Source organism: Dermacentor andersoni, chromosome 6, assembly GCF_023375885.2.
Source record: "Dermacentor andersoni chromosome 6, qqDerAnde1_hic_scaffold, whole genome shotgun sequence".
NCBI classification, from domain to species: domain Eukaryota; kingdom Metazoa; phylum Arthropoda; class Arachnida; order Ixodida; family Ixodidae; genus Dermacentor; species Dermacentor andersoni.
In genome coordinates, this window is record NC_092819.1 from 176,712,974 (window position 1) to 176,738,108 (window position 25,135).

Consider the following 25,135-nt stretch of genomic DNA (forward strand, 5'->3'; position numbering starts at 1 on the left):
GAACAAAATAGTAGCTGTTTTCTGTGTGGAGAAATGGAAATTATTTTTGCTAGCCCATTGTGTATTTATTTATTTATTCGGTACACCACAATGCCTGCACGGCATTATCGTAGGGGTTAAAATACAGGTGGTCACAATAGAAAAATATTCAGGAACATAAAAAAATATACCAGTAAATACATTTTTTAAGCCCTGAAATTCGCAAAAGCAGAAGACAAACTAACAAATTATCAAACAAAGTATGTAACAAAGTAACTAAAAAAAAGAAAAATAGCGTGCATGCAGAGATGAATAACAGAACATTCAAAGAATATGGCTCTCAATAGCATTTTCAATACTATTCATTAGGGAGCTCATTCCAATCGCTAATCGTGTTAGGAAAAAATGAATACACGTACTTAAACACATTGGTACGGCACTGATAAGTTCTAATTTTGTTAGCGTGGTCTCTCCTAGATGAAACGTAATGCGGCTCCTTAATGAACATTGTTTTGTCGATACCAGTTTTACTTTTGTATATATTGTAAAGGAATTTCAATCTTGTGATTTTCCTGCGTGAAGAGAGAGTTTTCCAACCCAACCCTTCCTGTATTCCGGATCCTCTGTTAGTAAAATTATAATTTCCTGTTACGAAGCATGCTGCTTGCTTCTGCACGCGTTCTATTGTGTTTCTGAGGTTTTTAGTGTACGGATCCCAGGTAACACATGCATATTCTAGAGTAGGCCTGCCATTTGTTAAATACAAGGTTGCCTTCAATGATGAAGGACAATGCTTAAAATTTCATCCGAAAAAGTGAAGACTGTAAGCTTTCGCGCTAACTGAGTTAACATGATTAGTCCAGTCAAGCGTTTCGGAAAACGTAACTCCGTGGTATTTAACATGCTCAGTGGTACTGAGTGCAATATTATTTATGCAATAGGAACTGGGGAATTTTTTTCTTTTTCTTTGTAAACTGCACATGGTAGCATTTACCGGTATTCAGTCATCTGCCACCGGTTGCACCATACAGACACTTTTTCAAGGTCATCCTGTAAGACAGACATATCGGCATGGCATTTCGCTTTACGGTACATGACACAGTCGTTGGCATACAGTCTAATTGTTGATTTAAGGCCTACTACTAAATCATTAATATAAACAAGAAACAAAAGTGGCCCAAGCACACAGCCTTGAGGCACTCCCGATAGCACATGCATTGGAGCTGATGTCACCAAATTAAGAACTTGCTGTTTGCGCAGATGTAAATAATCCTTTATCCAGCCGAGAATATGTTCAGGAATGCCTAGGAATGATAATATTTTAGGCAAAGCAGATTGTGCGGAACGACATCAAATGCTTTCCGCAGATCAAGGAAGGGTGCATCTATTTGTTCATCATGGTCCAGGCCGAGTGCAATGCCATGCATGAATTCGGTTAGTTGTGTTATGCACGAAAAACCAGAGCGGAACCCATGCTGAGCCGAGGTAAAAAAGTTATTTGCTTAAAAATGCTTCATCAGATTAGAGTACAGGACGTGTTCAAGCGTCTAACAGCAAAATGAAGTTAAAGATACCAGCCTGTAATTGCCTACATGTGTACGATCACCCTCTTTAAATATTGAAGTCACGCTGGCTGTCTTCCAATCTTCGGGCAGCTTTTGAATATCTAGTGACTTGTTGAATAATATTACTAAAAAAGGCATTATCTGTCTTGAATAGTGTTTCAAAACATGATTAGAAATCAAATCGGGTTCGTGCGCTGAATGCACGTTCAGACTAAACACAAAGCCTCCACTCCTTCCTTGCCCACACAATGTTTTCCATTTGCGGTAATCGTGTCGGTGTGTCAGAAATAGCAATGCTATATGGCTTTGTAAAAACTGAATGAAAATACTTGTCAAAACTTCTGCTTTTCTTTTCTCTTCCTTAATTAGGTTACCATCATTTGCGATGGCCGGAATGCCAGTGTCATCCTTCTTGTTGCTCTTGATATACCGCCAGACCTCTTTGGGATTAGTCTTTAGTTTACCTGCTAAGGCTTGTAGATATGCATTCTTCGCAACCTTCAATTTGCTTTTAAGTTTCGTGCTGATATCCCTTAGCTTTGTGCACAAGTTTGGGTTTTTTGTTTTGCAATATATTTTGTAAGTTCGCGATTTTTCTGAATTGATGAATGTAAAGCCTTATTAATCCAAGGTTTATCTTTGCAGCGCCTAGCTGAAACCATTTTAGATGGAATAAAATCTTAGGTCAATGAAAGCAGTTTATCCCGGAATATGACCCACAGACTGTCAATGCCACTAAATGAACTATAAGTTTATTTATTGTGGTTTGAAGCTGCCTTTCACAGGTTGGCAAATTTGAGGCCCGGAAAGCCACTTGGAGATCGTCTACGTGTACACAGAGCATAAGAGACGACAGTATAATCTTATTAACTGAGTTCATTTTTACTATGAAGAGTGTCGTGCTGAGAACACAGCCATTTTTCTGTGTAAATGTATGGGAATGTACTGCGCCCAGACATACCTGAAATGTTCTATTAGACATAAAATCAGCTAGGCAGTTCAGCATTTTACCACGGATGCCGAGGTCAGCCAGGTCTCGCAAAATTCCATATGTCCATGTGATGAGCAAAACGAGAACAAGGTGAAAGCCAGAGCCAACATTTCGACAAGTGGACTTGTCTTCTTCAAGGCGATGTATGCATTCCTCGCCACAGTATATATAGGTGGGGTTTTTCTAAAGGGGAGAGGGTGTAAGGCAGGTGGGTGCGTCAACGAGGGAAGGTGTGTTAGCGTGTCGAATTGAGAATAAAGGAATGCTGGGCACAAGGCCAAGGCCAGACAGCATAAAGTTATATGAACTGGAAAGAAGAGAACTTGAACAATTCGTCCAAACTAAGGAGGAAAAATTACTAGATAAATACCAGCGCAAAGATATTAGAGCTGCAGATACACCCAATGAAACTAATGTAACCCCTGCAGCACGTAGCTCCACCGACAGTCCTACAGGCGAGCATCCAGAGCACTGCAGCAATGTAGTAGACATACCCCAGAGTCTATGCCCCGAAGAAGTTGATCTCCTGAAATGTGGTCTAACATTCTGTCCGACGAACAACGCAGTAAACGAATACAAACTCCACAAAGATATAACAGAGTTTTCACGACGCATGCGCACCAAGTTCTTTTTCGATAGACCAGATGTAGGAAAACAAGATAGAGACTCTCTTAGACCACCTAGCACGTGGACACCAGAAACCGAGCAGTGCCCAGACCTGGATTTATACATAAAGCTGATATCAAAGGAAATTCTAGAGTCGGCGCGGCATTGCCGGAAACACAAAAATTTGACCCCGGCTCAGCACCAAATCCTTAAAGAACTTGCAAAAAGGAATGATATTGACACGTGTACTTATCTTTATCGGGCGACCACGCTTTGCCGCCTAACAAATGCTATCACACAGCGCGGGACGCGCCTGCATGTATCCGAAGTTTCTGGAAAGTTATCGATGCTTCTATCCGCGGTCTGTTGTCGCCGAACCTTGTGTTATCTGATTTCATCGCCTGACGCGAATGGTGTAGAACTATGTGGAAGGCACGCGGGTCCCAACGAATAGTCTGGAACATTCGATGACTGCTCTATAAAAGCCGACGCGCTTGACCCGCTGATCAGATTTCCGACGATCGCCGACCGTGTTCGCCGCTATCGTTGTGCTATAAGTGTAGCCTGTTTTTGTGGGCACAGGTTCGCCCAATAAAAGCTAGTTTTGTATTCCACCATATTGCTGCTTTCTTCACCGTCACTACCACGTGACAATATTGTAATAAAACCAGCAGACAAAGGCGGCAGTATCACAATCTGGCCTATAAAAAAGTACAAGATTGAGGCCTCTAAACGATCGAGTAACCACACCCATTACAGAAAACTCGACTCCAAGCCAACTTCAAATTACAGCAATATTGTGATAAACACAATAGCGGAGCTCCTGTCCAGGGAACTAATCACGCAATCTGAATATCGCTTTATGATGCCCAAGAACAAAAAAGCAGGCCGCTTTTATCTTCCTAAAATACATAAAGTTCTGGTCGAAGAAATATTTACAGCAGAAATTCCAAGTCGGCCTATTGTGTCTAATAACAACACACCTACTGAGTCACCGTCTAAATTCTTAAATCACCACCTGTCAAACATCCCCACCACCCACCCATCTTTCTGAAGACACGCCGCACGTCCTTCGAATTATCGACGGCATCAACGCCAACCAAATCCTTTCTAACCGCGCTATTCTAGTCACTTTGGATGTTTCTGCCCTTTTCACCAACATTCCCATGAGTGAAGGAATTGAAGCCGTTTCTAGATCCCTCGCAATCAATCCCCAAGCGCACGCTCCTGAAGTTTACTTATTGCTTCTTAGATTAGTTCTCACGCTCAACTATTTCGAATTCGTTTCTATTCACTACCTGCAAATTTTCGGCACAAGCATGGGTACGCCATTTGCTCCCACGTATGAGAACATTTTCATGGGACAGCTTGAAGCAGACCTGTTGAAATCCCACCCTTTAAAACCCCACACCTACCTTCGTTACATTGACGACATATTTATAATATAGGAACACAGCACAAGCGCCTTAACCGACTTAATTAGCCATTTCAATCGCTTTCACCCGAGTATTAAATTTACTGCTCACCACTCTCCTAGTCAGATCAACTTCCTGGACATGACGATCAACACAGAAAACGAAAAACTGAGAACGACACTTTACCGGAAGCCTACGGATAGCCAGCAATATTTAGACTACAACAGTCATCACCCGCGACATTGCAAGCAAGGAATTTTTGTCGGAAAAGTGAGACGAATAAGAAGAATCTGCAGTGAAGACCACGATTATATCTACCACCTAAATGACGTTAAAACAACGCTAGCAGAAAGGAACTATCCCCAAGTTGCTCTCGATAGAGCTTATGATGCCGCATCAAGACTGGAGAGACAGTCGGAATTGGCGAAGAAACAGCCCACACTAGAATCTGACAGACCGCAGGCATTTGTAACAAAATATTCTAATGCACTCCCAAACACCAACAACATCCTATGAAAATACCACCCAATATTATCAAGTAACGAGCGTATGAGAAAAGCGTTCCCCGATGTACCTAGGGTTACCTATCGCCGAAACAGGAACATTAAAGACATGTTAGTGCACACAAAAGTCAGCCAACAGCATTGCCCCGTACAAAAACATGTCGCCCCAGGTGCAATACCCGCAGGCACCTTCAAAGTGACATTAAAATTAAAAGCACCACAAATAGTTATACACATAAAGTCAAATCTAGCTTCACTTGTACAAGTTCGGATGTGATTTATATGCTTGAATGTTCATTCTGTAAGAAACAATACATTTGTTGAAACAGGACAATCAATGAACATCAGATTAAACTGACATTGTGCGGACACAGCTAAAAAGCTTCCCAAAGCCATCGCCGAGCGTTTAAACCAAACAGGTCATAACTTTTATGAACTTAAACTCTACATCTTACAGTCAGATTTCGCACCTATCTCTGTTTCTGTCACCTCAAAGTGGACATGGCTACGTTATTGTCGCAAACTTGCCAATATTAATGATATTATTCTTTACCGATAAGGAAGAAACTGTTTCAATGCATGTAATGTACTCACGAGAAGAAAAATAATCGCGTTCGGTGCGTTCGGCTAGCTCCGCGAGCCGCCATTTTTGTTTTGGTGTCCCACACTGACAGCAGCAGCCGCCTGCCTGTCATCCCGCAGTAAATGCGGGATAAAAAAGAAAATGTTTCTTTTCGTGGGAAATTTAGCCCATGTATGATTGCACCCCTGAATTTGAGTCAATTTTTTTGAAAAGTGCTATCATTATGCGAGTAAATACGGTAATTCACTGAACTGGATACATCACAAAAATGTTCGCCAAGTATATCTGCCTGTTCTTGTATTGTTGTTTGTGTGCCTGGACTTGTAACGGTATTGTGTAAGATGAGTAATCTCATCGAAACTTTCCAACCTGTTCCCACATTCGTTTATATGTGACTGAACTGTTTATTGAAGATATGTATTTCTTCCACAATGATTTTTCTGCCTGCCTTCTGATAAATCGTGCTTTGGCTTTGGCCTGTTTAAAGCATAAGAGTTGGTACAGGTGGGATGTCTTCGTAATATGCCCCAGGCCCTATTTTGAAGCTTTTTTGCTTCTGTGCACTCAGGAGTCCACCAGGGGTTCATATTTTTTTTGCGCACAAGGCTAGATGTTTGAGGTATTGCCTCTTCTGCCGCTGAAATTAAAACCACAGTGAACTTTTCATTAATTTCATTTACACCGAATTCATTTGAAAAGACTTCGAGTTTTGCATATTTCACAAAAAGCGGCCAGTCGGTAAGATGTATTTTCCAGCAACGTGGCTTAGAGTTTATGGTAGGTAATGTGGATGATAGTTTGATAAATGCCGGCATATGATCACTTCCATATGAAGTGTTTAGGACTTCCCACTTAAATCACTAGAGACAGACGGTGAGCAGAAGGCTAAATCGAGACAGCTAAATTTGCGTGAGCTTGGTGAAAAATATGTTGGTGAACCCGAGTTTAAAAGACATATGCTGTTAGACAAAATAAAATCTTCGATTACTTGCCCTCTTTGTTCTGTTCTGTAGCTGCCCCTGAGGGTACAATGGGAATTGAAGTCACCTACTGAAACAAAAGGCTCCGGCAACTGGTGTATTAGATTTTCCAGTTGTCTAGTAGTAAAATGAGTATGGCGTGGGATGTAAAGAGAACAGATGGTGATGGTTTTATGTGATAGAATGGTGACGGTGATAGAACGGTGACAGCGACCACGGTGTTAGAAGTATTTGAGGTGGACTAACGGCACCTCCAGAAAGGGGAAACTTCAGTCCACGTCTCGTGCAGAGGGCCCGAGATGGCGCCACAGTACCCGAGGCCGATGCGAGGTGTCATGTGTGGTCGCTTCGGGGCCGCGAACACCGCTCGAAACAAATAAAAGAAGTCAGCCTTCAGGCTATGGCGAGCGCAAGAAGGTTAAAACGGCGAACAAATACGAGATTTTAGTGATACAGCTATAGTTATCTGTTTAATATGTCAATTCACCACCTCGAAAGTTCGTGACAGGGGGATGTCTTCGCATTCAGACATGTGAAATCGTGCATTTAGGCATATGACAGAAGTTAGTTTTGTTTGTGGAAGTAATGTTTACCTAGTTAGACAAAAATAATGTATTAGCCGTAGTATTACAACAGCAAAACGTACTGTCGATTGCTGTCTCAGACATTCGAAGCAATTAGCGGTCACTGATCACACATAAAGCATGTCTGATGAATACAACCTTTGTTAACGGTAGCTTGTCGCACTTAAATACAGTGAATTTTAGCGAAGTGCCAGCAGCTAAGTTTGAGGCACCGGCGACGCTTTAGGGCATGAAAAAACGTCTTGATTTGGCACCACGAGAAGGGGAGACATATTTTCAGTGATGGGTATGTGTTTCCGATCCTTGTTTATTCCCATCTGAGTGATATTTTTCAGTGTCTGTCTTGCATAGTTGCCCAGAGAAAGCATTAAGACTTAGTCCTTTAAGGAACACGTCCATTTGGATGTGTGGAGTCTTTACGAGCGCAGCCAGTCCACCGCGGTGGTACAGTGGTTACGGTGCTCATCTGCTGAATGAAGGTCGCTGGTTTGATCCCGGCCGCGGCAGTCGCATTTCGTTGGAGGGGAAAAGCTAGAAGCCCGTGTACTGTACAATTTCAGTGCACGTTAAAGAACGCCAGATTGTCGAAGCTTCCGGAGCCCTCCTACGGCGTGCCTCATCATATCATGGTTTTAGCACGTAAAACCCTAAATATTCTCATTGTTACAAGAGTACCTCTCGCACGGGGAGAGATGGAAGGCCCACGCAGGTAGTGATGGTTCATAGGAAAGGACCAACTCACGGTGTGGATGGACTCAAAAACAGCACCTTTTCTAGCAGTGATGTAGAGATGCATCATTAGTGAACACATTGCTTTATTTTCATTCAGTGCTTCGTCACAAACAGAACAAGACAGCATGAATTCAACTCAAAAGGAAAGCAGTATTGAAAACACACGTGAAAAACAAGAAATATGACCCAACTTCGAGGCAGCAACTCACTGGACTAGTTTTGAAAGCTTGCGCAACTTTTGAGATTTGTTGCTCTCATTCTTTTTGAGTTGCTTGCAATACTGCCGCATCCGCACTCCTACATAGTAGTGAAGAACTTGTGCCATGATGTCTACTTTATGTTCCTGACATGGAAATGACAGGTTGTAATTTTCTAACACAAAGTCAATAGTTAAGTCATACGCTTGCTTATCGCCAGCGTGCTCCTGAAATTTTCTTTCGGTTTCTTTCAAAAGATGAAATAGGGCAGCATTTGGGTGCGTCAGTCCTCCTCTTGTTTTCAAAACTACAAGAGCTGCTTCAGCTCTTGACATATCACCTGTTGCAGTCAATCCAAGCTTGCACAGTGAACAATTTGTGTTTTTTAGGACTTTCCTGCACAGAAACCCACATAGATAGTAAATTATGCAGTCGGTGATGCTGTCTGATGCAGGTACAGAGTCAAATACATCCTCACACTCAATGCCATCTTGCACGAATCCGTCAAGCCTACTCTTCAGCTCATCCAGCCGTGATTAACTGGGAACATCCTCCTTAAAAGCTGACATTAAATCAGACAAGCTAAGGAGACGTGGCTCTTCACTGGGCAGTAACTGGCAATTTCCATACTTGGGTGGCTTTACGAGACTGTAAATGGATAGCATGCTGTATAATTGCAAAAACGTCGGCAAGCAGGGATGTTCATTTTGGCCCCCAGCTTGGCGTATGACACCAAAAAACTTTTCCAGAACGTCTTGGTAAAACTTTGCATTAAAAACATATTTGAAATCACATTTCTTTAACAAGTAGTTTGACAGCTGAATTGTCGACAGAATAGTCACTCGCAAGCCCTCAGCTGTAGTTCGTGAGAGAAAATTTTGAGGGTGAATTCGTCCTGCCTTGACCTCTTCCTCCCAATCATTAAGCCACTGTAGAGAGGATTCCAGCACTTCAAAATCCTTTCCGCTAATCTAAGGCCTTCCTTAGGGTGTCTGCGATTCATGGCATCAAAAAGGTTGTTAATTCACACTGTGAAATCGACGGTGCCTTTGACATTTTCAAGGCCCGGTGTACCTTTGTTAGAATAGAACTCTAAACCTTTCGCAACACTAATACTGAACAATTGTGTTGCAAGTTTCACTCTCATCTTTTCTGTGTTTGTTGGGTTTAAATAAGAAAATGAAAGCTTCGGACAAACTCTGAGGCTGCCTTCATTTTTAGTGTCTACTACATAGAGCTTGTCACAATGCGACCAAAAAACGCGGGTGCCATCCACACAAAACAAGAGAGACACAGAGACGGTTACGCACGCATTTGACAAGGTGTGGTACATCCGAGAAAACAAAAATGGCCAGGCTTAGCTTGGTTAAGCCAAGAATGCGTTGCATATTGTGTTGGGACCCAGCTTTTCCTCCGGCTGTCGTGACGTCACGTCACGTGGTTGCGCTAAAGGTCAATGGTGGCTGCCCGGCCGCGCCCAAGGGCTGAACTGAGTGATTGCAATATGCAACGCATAAAACTCTAGTGTAGGGGTATGAGCCACTATGATGGCTGATACCCCCAATGGTGGCTGCCCGGCCGCACCCAAGGGCTGAACTGAGTGATTGCAATATGCAACGCATAAAAACAAGTCGATCCTCACATGCACAACTGATGAAGCTATTTTGTGTATCATGAAGCGCTCCTGCCACACCAAACTGTTTCCACATTGACCGGTTTGTTGCAGCACCATCACAGACGATTGCATCTACAAATGCACCAGCATCCTCAAGCAGAAGAATGGCTTTTACGATGAGCTGAGCCAACACAGTGCCCTTTGTAGGACCATGACTTGCGAAGACCACAACAGGCTGTGAATAATTTTCACCAAAGGAACGGAATGTAGAAACAAGTCCATGGTCTGCCAATTGCTGCGACACTTCCACTTCACCTCCAAAGTCTGCATGACCTGTGTAAAACATAGTTGTCGCGTTCACTCTCATCTCTTTTCGGATGTGGATCTCGTCGAAGATCAGAATACCATGCTTCTGGAAAGTGTCCTTGGTCGCCAACTTTTTCTTCAAGGTGGCGAAAAACCGAGTGTCAAATCCCATTGAGAGATACTTTCTCACAGTTGAAACACAAGGCAGCGGCAGGATGTTGTTGCTCCTTAAAAAAAGAGTATCCTGACGGGCTGCGGATGTGCAGTAGAAGGCAGAGTAGGAGCCATTCCTCAGTATAACATCTGTTCTGCTTCTTGGTACACTTAGCAGCTGCTATGCACTCTTTAATAGCGATTGCCTGCGCTTCAGGAATGTCCAACTCACGCAGCTTATCACACAGTGCTTCATCAGATATAGCTGATAGCTTTTCCCGTGCTGTTTTCAATTGGGAGCTCAGTGACTTTACTTTTTGTCGTCAGACGAGCAACTGATCTCTTCAGTGCATACTGGGCCTTTCTAAATGCAACAACACTGCTGCTTCAAGCATTGGCCGTGCGGAAGTACTGAGGGGCCTTTTTTTCTTCGGCCTTGCGCTGCATGCGTTTTTGATGCACGCGAAGTGTCGTTGGAAGGCACTGACAACGTGTGCATACGCTTTCTGTTCTATTGAGAATTAATGTGCACTGTTTATGACGCCACCGGCCTGTGACATTAATAAGACCACTTGTTGGCTGTACATTTGGGTATGGCTTGGCACTTGGCCCGCCGGCACACAAGCGAATTTCGCCCACCCGCCTGACAAGCATTTCAATATCTTTCCAGCTACTGACATTGCAAGGCAGTTGGAAGTATTCAGGGGGTGTACGTTTACCCAGCAGAGCTACACTTACGTTCAGTTGTTCGTCAACACTCACTACTCTTTTCATGACGACACGGCTGGGCGCAGCAGCATAGTAGTTGTAGTTAACGCCAGTAGCGGAACCATCTGGCTGTGTAGCTGACGCACTGATCATGAAAACTTCACAAAACGTGGCCATTCTCAAGCCGTCAACGTTAACCTTGTGGCAAGCCCACGCTGTTGTTGGGAGGGGAACGCTATTTACATTTTCAAAAACTTCCTCAAACAGACTTGTGGCTGACACTGTGACTGGCGTTGCATCGAATACTGTGGCATCAGATCCCACGCAGCTTCTCTGATCTATCTCGCTGACCACGTCGCACGACTGCGAGGTCTGCTTTGGCGAGAGTTCTTCAAAGCTGGTGGCACTTTCCAGTCTGACATGGCTACGTTTGCTAGCAGGAGGGTGCGAGCGGTCCACAGGCGCCTTTCTTTTTTTCTCTGTCTTTGTCAAGTGAGCAGGGCAGTCAGGAAACTTCGTCGGCATGGCGTCTTTTGCCAGAGCCGCCTTTCGTGGTGCACTCACAAGAACGTGCCCTTTATAAACTGCTTCCCACATCTTCGTAATGTACCTCGACTCGAAGTGCTTCTCGCACACGTAGTCCGTCGACTGCAGCACGCGGTCCTTGCGCGGAATCGCATGGCGCCATGTCTTCAGGCGGTCCTCTTCTCGGGGTGCAGCAAAAAGCGACACTTTTTCAGGGCAGGTCTTGTAGCCAGATTTGCACCGTGGCACAAAACACTTCTTGCCCATTCCACGTCTTGCTCACACGAATAGCACAGCTTGTCCTCGCACAAAAAGAATGAAAACAAGGGCGCAACAAGGCACCAACTGCTTCGGCTAGATGGCGACCGCTTGTCCACAAATGCGCAATGGAGCCGGGTCGCCAGATTTGTCGGCCCCGCAACTGCTCCTGCCATCTAGCGGCACGATGGAGCGGAGGTACCGAAGTTCAATGCAGCGAGTGCATGGCGGCAGTGCTCCGTCGTTCCACCTGTACTTCTAACACCGTGACGGCGACAGCCTCGAAAGAAGTATTCAACTGAACATTTCGTGTAGGGGTGCCGCCCTGAACGACTATGGTGACTCCTCCTGACTAGAGTGTTCGCAGTCCTTTCGGACAACAGTAAAACCTTTAAGGATTTGACTGTTCTTGGGCCCTAGGTTTGTTTCTTGAAGGCAGAATGCCACTGGTGATAACTTATTTATAATGTATTTGACGTCACCTAGATTGTGAATTAAGCCTCTGCAATTCCAATGAATGATGAAAGCCATTTTATTGGAATTGAAAAAAATTAAGTGTGTGAGCTTACAAGTTGTAGGTGACATGTATTAAAAAACTGATTACTCTTATGAGGGGCAGTAACCATTCAGGTTACCTGTCCCTTTTTCAGTGGAGTTACAAGATGTTTCTCCTGCTTGGAGCGCTCCAAGGGGCACGGATCTTTTGGCGTCACTGACGCCAAGATTTTCTGATTGACCTCCATTGCCTCCTTTGAGGCGCTGGATGATCGGGAGTCAGGTGCCGAGACATGCGTCTCGCGCAGTGGAGTTCGGTTCAACTTTGGGCCCTGAGGCACTGTGGTCTGCAGGCCCGTCTTCGATGATGATGGAGCAACACTGGCTGCAGCCACCAAGGGGGCAGATGGAGTTTCCACAAGGATCCCAGACGTGGACACTGTAGGCTCCTGAAACTGGCGTGGCGCTGCCCCCTGCCGCATCACACTGGCATAGCTTACTTGAGGTAAGTGCCCTAGCCTTTTTCTCGCTTCACAGAATGAGATCTTTTCCTTTCCAGTTATTGCGATGATTTCTTTTTCTTTTTTCCAGCAAGGGCTGGAACTTGACTGGAAGAAACTGCATCGGTGGCTACAACCACCGGTCGGTTGGCGCCTACAGGTTCCAAGAAACCTGCAGACGCCAGCTATACACCGCAACTATAACCTAATGTACATACCCAAGGTTGAATATATTACACACGGTTAACCCTTGCTGCCCGGAAATTCGGAAGTAAGAATAAGTGAGTAGAAGACAGGACAGAATGAAAGTGAGAGAGAAAGAAAAAGATTGAAGAGGGAGACAGGAAGAGGCGACTGCCGAGTTCCCCTGGGTGGGTCAGTCTGGTAGTGCCGTCTACGTGAAGCAGAGGCCAAAGAGTGTGTTGCCTCCACCTTAAAGGTCCTAACGCCCAGCGCTGGCTCAACCCCCAGGAGCCCCCTTTCCCCGGAGACTGCTAAGCTGCGCACGGCTACACGCGGGAGGGTCCAACCCTCGTGTGCTGGGGTACGTGGTGTCGCAACACACCAAATGCCTGCTGACGTAGAAGCCCCTGCGGGGTCCATATAAATAGTGTGCTGAGTGAAGAGCAGCAAAAGTAAGCTTGAGGACGGCGTCACATGCAGCGGATATCGCAGCCAGTTTAGTGGGATGTTGCAGGCCGTGGTGGTGCGAGGGCAGTACGGCTGAGGCTTCATCACTAAAGCTGGCAGCGGTGTACACAGCGTGCTGATGTTGCCTTGCGTAAGACCTCTCTACGTGGTTGGCATTCAGGTTTTGGGGAATAAGTGCAAAGTCAGGGGACATTCCCACAGAGCAGGGAAGGAGATGTTGAGGCAACTGGTAGATGAAGAAGCGAGAACATGCCGCAACTGGATGCTGTGGCTCTTAGCCGGCACCGATGTGAATGCTTGGCAGCCTCGGCTATTGCGCCAATCAGGTTCACCTGGGCCATTTCGGCTAGGCTGTGTAAAGGTGAAAAATGTGGCGAGCCAGTGACAATGCAATGTCACTTGGGCTTGGCATCAGATACTCATCCTAACCTGCTGCATCACATCTAAAAACTGGAGCAGTGAACAGCACACTCTGAATCATCTCGTAACTGCTGTTCGGATATCATGTGCTGTATACAGCTATAACTTCTCCAGTCTAGGCCAAAGGCACGAAAAGAAAGAAAGCAAGCAGTGTGAAAATAACGCAAGAGAAAAAAAAAGATGCAAACACATAAAAGACAGAACTTTGCAGGTATAAAGTGAGGCAGCGAGAGACTTGTAAAGGGAGCCGCTGACAATGGCCAGAAGAGCCTTTTCTCCTGCAGTGAACACAAAGAAGAGGAAAGAGGTTATGATGATGAGAAGGATAAGGAGAACAATTCCTGCAAGAAGTAGTAGACTGGAAAGGATTAAGAGTGGAAATCAATGAGGAACATCTCAGCAATTTGAGGTTTCACAGATGACATTCACCTGTACAGCAGTGCTGTAGATGACTTCCAACGAGTAATTGAGGACCTTAGCCGAGAAAGCGTAAGAATAGGATAGGATCAGTATGCAGAAGGCTAGGTAATGTTCAATAGCCTGGCAAGATAACGAGAAATTGTGATTGGCAGTCAGGATCTAATATCTGCGAAAGAGTATATTTATCTAGGTCAATTATTCATGGGGGCCTCGATTACGAGAAGGAAATTTACAGAAAAATATAAATGGGCTAAGGCAGATACAGCAGGCATAACCAAACAATGACTGGCAGGTTACCATTATCCTTGAAAAGAAAAGTACAATCACTGCCTTTTGCCAGTACTAATATATGGGGCAGAAACTTTGACATTAACAAAGAAGCTTGAGAATGAGTTAAGGACTGTTCAACAAATTAAAAGCTTTAGGTATAACGTTAAGCCACAGGAAGTCAGCGGTGTGGATTCGAGAGCAAATGGGGGTAGCTGATATTCTAGCTGACATTAGGAGGAAGAAAAGAAGGAGTTGGTCTGGCTATGTAATGAGCAGGGCAGATAACTAGCTCTCTTTTTGCAAAGCGCACTGGCCATCATCCACTTCAAGGTTTCATGCCCACGCTCTCGAACTACTACTTTTTAACAGCCTCATTTTTGAACCAGTTTGGAATGGCCTTCCCCACAAAACTGTACCTATAAGTTGTCCATTGATGTTTTTGCAAAGGCTAACAGATCTTCTATTTTAATAAAACAGCAACATGTAACCCCATCCCTTACGTAAAGGGACACTACAGACAAATACTAAGTGAATGTGGACTGTTAAAGTACCATTCAAGAAACCTTGCCGCGCTTGTTTAGTGCCAAGAAAATACTTAGTTTATGAGCAAATTGCATCTGAAGTGTCCACATAATTTTAGTGCAATTCAAATGGCCCGCCCCTAAGCAGGAGAGCGGTGGCATTGCAGACGTCATCACCACCTTTAACTGCCGCCAATGTGTAAAATGCCCCTGACAAGAGAGTGCTATGGTCCCTTGCGCTAAGCGCAAACGTGTGGCCACAGAGAGATCGAGCCAAGACAGAGCATTGTATTCGCCGATTGATGCAGCTGCTTCCAGTCAAGTGGCGTGGACCACTCAGACATCCCGCGAGTTCACATGGATGTGGAATTCTCTGCTATTTGCAGTTTGTGTAAGTTTCCCGACCCAGTAAAATCAGCACAGCATTATGCGATAACGAAACTGCTAAAACGCAGGTGCCGCAGAGTCGAGTGAAAACGAAAACTTTCAACTGCCCGCGTCGTTGTCAAGGTTAATGTCAATTAGTTCTTTTCTAAACATTTAATAGAACTGAACAAGTAGCATTTTCTTCAGTCTCATAATGCAATGCAATGATCTTTTTATTATGAGAGGATGACTACTAGTGACAGAATTATAATTAGAAGTGCCTACATCATCGGGCTAGTACTTGAATGTCCGGCGTGAGTGGCAAATCCTGTCCTGCATTTACCTCAATTTCTCTATTACTAAATCAATTTCTCAAACACTGATGCCTCAGACGTTTTCAAGCAATAATCTATCACTTTAACTTGACTTGATATTTGCCTTTAGTGTCCCTTTAGGGAGACAAAATGAACTGCATTGGTAATCTACACAGAATGGGTGCCAAGAGAAGGTAAGCGAAACCGAGGATCGCAAAGAATTAATTAAGTTATGTTATCACATAAGAAAACTTGAGGCATAGAATGGTGTCAGCTAGCCCAAGACAGGGTTGATTTGAGATTGCTGGGACAGGCATTCATCTTGCAATGCATATAAACAGTCTGAAGATAATGAAGATGAAGAAAAGTTTTGTCCCAAAAGCATACACTTACAGGCTAGTTGGTACACTGTTCTTGAAAACCATGTTTGCACAGCTCAAATATAAAGGACGTTAAAGCCTACATCATTTGTGTTCCTTCATGCCCTGTACGTTTGCGCTCAACAACCTCAGTTTTCAAGATTAAAAAGAGGCCCCAAGGGTTTGCCAGAGAAGCAAACAGCTCACCCGACTGCTGGCCAGCTGGTCGGCCCGTGGCTGAGCCGCAGGACACGAGGCTGGCTGTGCTCCCCACCGAGTCCCCATCGGCCGACGGGTGGCTGCAGCAGGAAGGCGCTGCAGCATGCCGCTCCCCTCGGACTCGCACGGAGGCACTGCGCCTTAGGAGGCTCGGGATGCGGCTGCGGCCATCACCCTCCATCAGGCCAGGAAGCTGTCCACACAGTGGTACAAGCAAAGATGCTTAGACCTTGAAGTTGAAGAGGATCAACTACGTTCACTTGACCATGCATTGACTGTTTTTATAAGGTAGGCATTGGCACATTTATTGCCAAGTCATCTTTAGCCATTCCTGCCTCCCACTTCGCCAGAGTGGAACCTCCTTATTGCCGATATTGTAGCCATCAGGAACAATGAACATCTTCATGATGCATTAGTTAACATTATATTAGCAGTAAGATCTTAAATGTACTCCTAATAAAACTACAGTACTAATTTATTTTTTCTTTATTTGTTTCTTTTTATTTTTAATTATACCATACCCACTCCCATCTTTTATGCCCCTGGGCCCTGAGGGCAACTTAAATACGAGTTGTTCAATAAAGACCGAGACTGGGTCTGGTGCTCTTCACTGTGCGTTCACTGCATTATCTCTTGACATAATTCGTAAACGTTGCGACACCATTAATTTTCCACCAGATGTTACATCACTTTCCCTCCAATGCAGCAGCAGCAATATGCATCCAAACATGAGCTAACATGTTATAGCTTCCAAGTGTGCTGGTTGTGTGACCGATGGCAGCTTTGCATGAAGAGCGCTACGCGATCAAGTTTTGTGTGCGGCTTAACAAAACAGCCACAGAAACGTACGGCTACGTGACTCGTACATTCGGTGAGGATGTCATGTCTTGTGCAACATAATTTCGGTGGGTTAAAGACTTCAAAGAGGGCCGGGCAACCCTGATTTGCAGGGAGGGAATGGTGCACATCTTGCAGCCCTTTCTGTGGAAACTGCCAACACAGCAGCTGAAATGATACCAACCGATGGACACCTTACTGCCAGGCAACTTGCCCAATCCCTGGAGATCTCAGCAAGATGCACCCACAAAATTTTGAACAAACATCATACATCGAGAGTCTGCACGAAGTGGATCCCTTGCCTGCTCACCCCAGTATAGAAACAAAACCGTGTAGACGTCTGTCTCAAGTGGAAGCAGTGCCCAGAAGGTGAAGACTGGTGGAAGACCATTATTGCTGCAGATGAGACCTGCGTATACTGCTATGACCCAGAGATGAAGTGTCAAAGCAATCAGCGGGTTGAAAAGGGGCAGCCTCGACCAATGAAGGCTAGAGTGCAAAGAACGGCAAACAAGGCAATAGTGCTCACATTTTTCGACAAGGGAATGGTGTACACCCATTCAGTTCCTACGGGCCAGATGATAAACGCCGAGTACTACAAAAGTGTTCTGGAGACACTCATGAGAGAACACACCTTATAAAAAAGGCCCAAACTTGCGGAAAATTGGAAACTTCACCATGATAATGCAAGGGCTCATGCTGCGAACACTGTGACTCAATTTCTCTCTCGGAAAAACATTTCAAGGATCCCTCGCCACCCTATAGTACCGGCCTGGCCCCCTGCAACTCCTTTTTGTACCCCAGGGCAAAAAACGAACTGAACGGACGTCATTTTGATACGACTCAGAATGCAGTCAAGGCTTTGGAGGCAGCTTCCAAGCGGATCACGAACAATGGCTTCACCCATGTTTTCCAGGAATGGCAGAAACACTGGGACAAGTGCATTGCACTCAGTGTAGAATACATTGAAGGCGACAATTGTTTGGTGAGTAACGATCAGAAATAAATGTTTCAGAGAATCAGCCTCAGCCTTTATTGAATAACCCTCATAAATAAACAAAATACATCTACCAGTCTTGAGGGTTACCACATCAAACATTTTAGTTTCCTTCAAAAGTCAACTAATTGGACTGGAGTGCTAACTTGGGCTGGTTGGTTGAACATGAACTTTCTGAGAAAACAGCACAGACAACCACAGGACCACACGAAGATGATGCCTTCCCGTAGGCTACGCTGTTTGCAGGGGTGGGACGGCTCTAAGTCATTTCAGAGCAATTTTTGGAGCAGTTGGAGCAGACTAAATTTCATATTGGAGCAATTGAGAGCAAATAAAATTTCTTCTTGAAGCAGTTTGGTACAGGTCAATCTGAATTTTGGTGGAATAATGGAATATGGCAGCGCACTTTGAAACCACAACAAAACACAAAATAAACCAACACAAAACATGTAGTAGAAGCACGCTTTGTAGCTATGGCGTACTAGAATGTGGAAGAGTGGGTCGAGCAGTGGCACGGTGCAGGCTTTTCTGTAAAGCTGCAAACATCAGTGGCACTACAGTCAAGCTTTATATTCCTGCGCGAAGCTCATGAGGACAGCAGAAAATGTTCTGAAATTATGCGGTGCAATCGATGCGGGAACATCTGGGTCACCATATGTCACCACAGACCCAGAGAGCTGCGATCAGTTCTGGGCAGGTATATATAATGTAAAACGATTCCGATCTGTTTTTATTGCAGTAGCAATTATATGAACACTCCAGGTGCATTCCTGCCATCGCTGTCATGTTCTCCACGAAGTCTGGGGGTGATAACATCGTCGCCGCGCACCGAGTGCTGATAGCTTCGTGTGTGCTGTGTTTTTGCTGGCTTAGTTCATGCTGATGTGAGAGGCAGCACGAAGGTCAATTCGCTCGCTGCTGCTGCCGTGCTTCCTCACTCCAGCGTTTTGTCAGCGAGTTTCCATGGTGATCTAGTGAGATGGGTTCATGTTTGCTTGTGTGCGTGTGATACATTGCTTGTTAATTTAGCAAGGAAATGTTTACAAGTTTATACGGCCAATAAAGCTACTGTCCTTACTTCGTATAGCTATCTACTAATTTTCTATTGCCATCAATCTTTCACCTTTCGGATGAAACTGCAACTTTTTATTCTAAATCCGCCATTAGCCTTTCGTGTTAGGTCAAAATGGCTCAGGCCTCGCCCACATGGCATAAAAACAGATTGGAATAGTTTTACAGTACACCGGCCCTGGGGACAAAGACACACCCGCTGAACCTGCTGCAACGCGCACCTCCCTAATATCTAGTTCACTCGCAGCACCCTCAGCCTACTTTTCGTTGTTTTGTGCCTCAGCTAGGAAGCACCGTCCACTTAACCGTAGTCTAGTAAACTCTAAAATAAAGCTGCCCTGCAACGCCCTGGCATTCTGACAACAGCAGCAAAAGGCGGGAGTGGCCGTGTGCATGCCGGCTACTTGCCGGAAGTGCCGAAAAGTCTAGTGTTATAAGCTCGAAAATTATGAGAAACTGTGAGGGAGGCGCCGTCACGTGATACGCACAATGTGAAAGGCTGCACATTTTTTTCTGAGAACGAATCGGCTCGCTGTTCACGACCACTGCTGGAGCACACATGCCTGTTGGGAGCTCGGTTTGGCGGAGGCAAGGCAAACACATTCTGACTGAGAACAGAGAGTCAACTGGCTTTGTTTAAATGTAAAAGCAGGTTTGCCAAGTAGCAATGGTGGCGCCCCAGTCGGGCAACCGCTTCAGTTCCAAGAAAGCAGGGGGCAAACATCCCCACGGTGAGGCCAACTGGATTTCTGGAGCAAGGGACAATGATCTCCATTGCGGGGACAACGAAGTGACGGACAGTCGCTACATGCCGAACCCGTTCTGGTGCAGCGCGGCACTTATTTCAGTCAATTTTCTGTGTTGGGTGCAGTTTAACAAGGAATTTGTGTTTGTGTCAAAATGGCACAATTGACACAGGAGCCCCCTATCCCTGGGCCACGATTTTGTAGCAATGCCTTTTGCGCTTTTCGCGTTCGTGAATGGTCAAGAGGGCAGAACATCGAACGCGGTCACTAACAAACGCAAAATGCGCCGAATGGCATTAGCATCGGCAAAAGGCATCTCTACAAAATGGAAGCCCCGCATTTGCTCGGGTTCTCTATTGGGAGTCGTTGGGCACACAGGCTTTTGTCTTTTTTGTTCTATTCAGTAGGTATTTCATTTTCCTTTTCTACATCAAACTCAATGTTTAATAGTTAATTTTGACTGCTGATAAAAACAGGTTGTGTTAAGTAAGTGGACAGCATAATGAGTGGCCAAACCGATGTGCAAGAAAGGTATCTGCAATGGTTACACACAAACATTAGCCTTCAGAATATCAGTGCACTGAATGGGGAGAATCATTGGCTAATGAACCAAATACATGCCCATAGAACATGTCCCAGTAAAATGCAGTTTCAGACATGTACTGAACGTTTATTTCTAACATTGATCTCGTTAGTGAATGTGTTATTTTTCCTTAACTAAGTAAAATACAGCCTGGATGTACATTTACCTACACATTAACAAGCCATAGCAACCTATAGGCACTCAAGGATAAACAAACTGGCCCAGGTAACACGGCAAAGGAATGTAGGCGTTCATAATAAGTGTAGCACCATAGAGTTACAAGTATACATTTTCCCGACGTCAAAAGAAACCAAACATGAATGTGATTCAAACCGCCCTCACAATGAGCTGCAGAGCCACCTAGCAATTTACTTTCAAGGGGCTTCAGTGAAGGTTACAAAAGCATGCTTTTTGCCCAATAGTGCTTGCATGATCTTTGGCAATAGATCATCCATATTTTTTTAAGGGCAAGCTAACAGCATTAATGTCTTGGATGTAGTTGTGAAGGTCATAAAATATTAGAGATAGAATGACACTGTTCTTGCCTGCCCATCCAGAAGTATGTTCAGTATGAAGCAAAGCTTCATGCCGAAGCTCCTAAAGCAACAAGTGGCAGAAGAAACCAAAGACTGTGGTCTTTGTATTCAGTGCAAACACACAAAGGTTGAGTAGTCATGTTATGTATACAAATTTTTCAATGTGATGCCTTATGCCTCCCAATAAAAATGAGGAGTGGGACACACTTCAATGTTTACAATGATTTTTTTCTTTTCCAAAAAGGCTTAAGAATGTCCTGGAAGAAAAAGCTCCTGTGCGATTGAAGCTGAATGTATGGTGTAAGTCTCCAGCAGTTAAACTTCTGTGATTGATGAAAGGAAAAATTTAAATGCAAAGACTGTCCCGTTCGTTTCGGCTCTCTTGTAATCATAATGAACTAGTAAAAAAGAAAAATTATTTCCAGCAGATATGCCCATTTTCTATGTGACGCTTATTTAACACCGCAGTCATAACCAATAGGGCCCTTTCAAGAACATGCCACCTTACAGCAGGCTTTTTGCCAGTTTTGATTTACACAGAAGTCTAGGATAGACATGCTTCGGGCATGTGGTTACAAGTTAATATGTGGATCCGTGTTAGCAGCTGCTTCAGTTTCTCCATCTCAGGAGTCTAGCAAGTAAATTTGTGTCATGCATTGCTTTAGTAGCGCACTGCGATTCACTTGAGCATCACACTCAGCGACACCGATGAGATGGAATGGGATGAACAAACAATTTGGCTTGGCTGCCCCAGCTGTTGGGCTACGAGCCGAGTCTGCTGGCGTACACCTCAAGAACAAGGTGCATGCCGTCGTTGTAGTCATTTTGTTTACATTGTGTTGGTGCTATTCCCTGACAAATAGGTAGCTACCCTAGAATTTTCCGAGTGCTTAACTGTCTGTGTACATGTGACGGCCAGAGAAAACACAGCTGCGAGTATGAGACTCAAAATCTGAACAGCCAAACCATTTCACAGGCCATAAACTGAAAACGCAGTTCAACCAGCACAAGCCAGACCAGATCTTTTAGAGTATTCACACTTTTTCCATAGTTCTGCACTATTTAGCTCTGCCTAACAAGATATTTTTCAGCAGTACCAATCAATCCTCATGTTTTTTTAGGTAAGTGATAAGATGTATTCCAACCTTACAAACATCTACCATGCATCCTACGGCAACTGTTCAATCGCTATACAGAAAAAATTAAATTTGTAATGGGGACAGTACACAAGCGTCCAAAGACTGCACTGTTAATATAGTATGTTACATGCATCCATCATAGAGCCTATGCAATAAACCCAGAGGATGCCTGTAACCATTTACCTTATGTCTTGTGTGCCGAGTAGAGAGAGCCCAGCAAACAGCATATAGGTGGCCTTTCTGTCTTGGTACTGCATGCAGGCTTACATGCATGCAAAAGCCTACATTAACTACTTGCTGAAAAATGCTTTTCCACCTCTATACTCCCATCACAACTACTACTGCTGCTACTGCTATCTTATGTGAAGCATTGCGCAGGATCCTGGGCCACTGGTCAATTGTGAGCAGCAGATCTGGTAAGAAACATATAACGGTATATTGTGATATGCTACACCGGCCCCTTACGAAACAACTTATCCCGAAATCTGCGGTAATCTTGATAGCACCAAGGACAGAGATTAATTTACAATGGCTTTCCGCGCAGCTAACATATCTGGGTCACAGAAAACGCACGGCGCCGGCCATGTAAGAAAAACATACGTGTATACCTACAACTCCACCTGATTTTCCAAGGAAAGAACAGCTAAAGCGCCGCAAAAGATTCCAGTAAAGGCACACACGCCGCGCTATTATACTTTAACACGGTAAGGAATATCGAAAAAAGGATTATATATACATCGTGCAAGTCCACAAAAACGAAAGAGTGCACACAGCAATGCAGCTGCCGTGCGCGGAAGACGGGGCAAGCACGCAAAATCCTCGTCCATCTGACTGCGAAGAATGATGGAGGAGAAGGGGGGTCAAGAAGTAGAGCAGGTCCCGGAAAACAGGCCAAAGGCCTCGCGACTACGAGCATATTGCAGAAACGAAATCCCCGATCCGCTTGTGTCCGCCGCAAGGAGCTCTTCTTTTATCAACGCGTCCCCGATACTCAACGAACGGGCCATTGCAAACTCTGCGACCCGTTGTTACGCCTGAGCAAAGCGAGTTTGGGGGACAAGATGTATGGGAGAAAGGTGCCCGGAACTTTCGAAACCATCATAACAGCAACAGTAGAAAGGCGGAAGCAGCTTACGTTTTAGTATGCCTCCGAGTTTTCTTTCAGCGAGTGATTTTCTCAATACGTGGAGTTCAACAAAGCGCACGGTGTTGAAGAACGCGGAAAAAACTCGCTAACCGTTTTTCGCGGCCGAAGGCAACGCTTGACTGAAGCACACGCTGAAGCAGCTCAGCCTGGCGGCCTGGCTCAGCGACGAGACGTTCATTTGAGCGTTCGCCAGCCGTTTGTGCGCAGGCGCGAGTAAGAGCGGGCGCGAGAGAGAAAATCTGGGAGGCACTACGGAGGAGGTTTCCTAGCGCGTGTTGTCGGCGTTTGTCCCTAGGCGTGCCGACGAGACGTTCATTTGAGGAATCGCCAGTCGTTTGTCGGGTGCGAGAGGAAAAATCTGGGGGCGCTCGCGTCTTGAATTTTCCCCTTTGCCTAGGTACCACGGAGGAAAGGTTGATTTGCTTGTTTTGTATGCGTTTGTCCCTAGGCGCGCACTTTGCCGTGTGTCGGCCGGCGATTCCTTCAATGTCTTGCGTCGTATTCAGACGAATACATACCCCAACCTGCACCACCTACACAGAATACACCCCACGAGGTTCACTGACGAGTGCCCGTGGTGCACAGACACACCCACACTAAAACACATCACATGGGAGTGCCCCAGGAGGCCTCCGCACATAGACAGTCCCATATTACACCAACATCCACTAATGAGGAATAGGCAGTGGGAGGCATGGCTTGCGGACGAGGGTCGGGACAGCCAGTTGGCTCTTCTGGACCAAGCCCAGCGAGCCGCTCGTGCCAGTGGGGCCCTGGAATAGGGGCTCCAACCATCGTGCCTTATTTTATTTACATTGAATAAAGTTTTACTCTCTCTCTCTCTCTCCTTTCTTGACGAAGCCGTGCGTGCCGTGCGTCGTCCACAAGGTTTCCTCCTGAGTCTCCTTGGATGTTGCTGGTAGGTTTGTTGCGCTTTTTGTCGCAACGGTAACATACGGAACGTGCGACAGGATCAGTGAACCTGTGATATCGAGGACCAATCGGATAACTTTAATGCCAAAGCATTACGCCGTGTCCACCATGTGTTGGTTATCGGTGCATACTGCACGTACCCTTCATGAGATTCGCGTGAACATGCATGTTGAAGCACATTTAGCACCCTGTAGCTGGGAAAAGCGAAAGTCGTTATGCAATTTATGGCCGTAGACCACTCTAAAAGGTGATGGCGGCCGCAGTGTTCCTACTGGTGTTATATAGAAGTGGCGGGGTGATTTTTTCGTCCCGACGATATAATGGATTTTTACCAGTACTGCGACAGGACGGCATACGTCACCGGCAAACGGAGCCCTCACGAGAGCACCTGAGCTTATAATAACGCTCTGTCTAAATGTACGTCCGACGTGCCTGCTTTGCTTCCGTTTCGCTAGCTCTGCGCCTCCCGCTTGCCAATTTATTGCACATGGTTTTGGTGAAGAACCTTTATTTATATCGAAGGGGACCATTCAAAAATGCCATTTAACAGTTACGGAGAGCAGCATACAAAAAGCCTTGCACGAGAGAAGGTACTGCTCCAGGAGAGCATGCCTGGTCTACACTATACATGGCCCCTACTCCTCCCCCGGGAAGAGACACAAAACATCTTTAATGAGACGAAAGATGGCTCATTAAATCAATAATCCGCCATCACCGACTCGGCACGAGCGCCGCACGGGCGAGAAAGTCTTTCCGACGTACACCCACTTTAGTAGTACATTTCAACTCGACACTTGGCTCACCGTAGCCCAGTACTGCCTGGTACTGCCATTTTTATGACACACCTGCTGCTGCTATCCCTTGCCACAACTGCGCCTTCACTTCCTTAACAGCGCCAGGACTGATGCTTG

At 45.2% G+C, this 25,135-nt stretch overlaps 1 protein-coding gene across 6 annotated transcripts in view; it reads right to left on the reverse strand.

The window, feature by feature from the left end:
- LOC126523914 (uncharacterized) overlaps positions 1-23,468 on the reverse strand; it is a 171,241-nt gene extending 147,773 nt beyond the window's left edge. For 4 of the 6 annotated variants that reach the window (XM_055066990.2, XM_055066988.1, XM_055066989.1 and 1 more), the window contains exons 1-2: positions 23,280-23,468; positions 16,224-16,428 (exon numbers count right to left, since the gene is read on the reverse strand). In XM_055066990.2, the coding sequence (XP_054922965.1) occupies positions 16,224-16,416 (193 nt within the window). In that variant the 5' untranslated portion in view covers positions 16,417-16,428; positions 23,280-23,468. Of the gene's footprint in view, positions 1-16,223; positions 16,429-22,327; positions 22,407-23,279 lie in introns of all 6 variants that reach the window. The other 2 variants (XM_055066986.1, XM_055066987.1) reach the window with 2 other exon arrangements.
- Between the last annotated feature and the right edge of the window lie 1,667 nt (positions 23,469-25,135).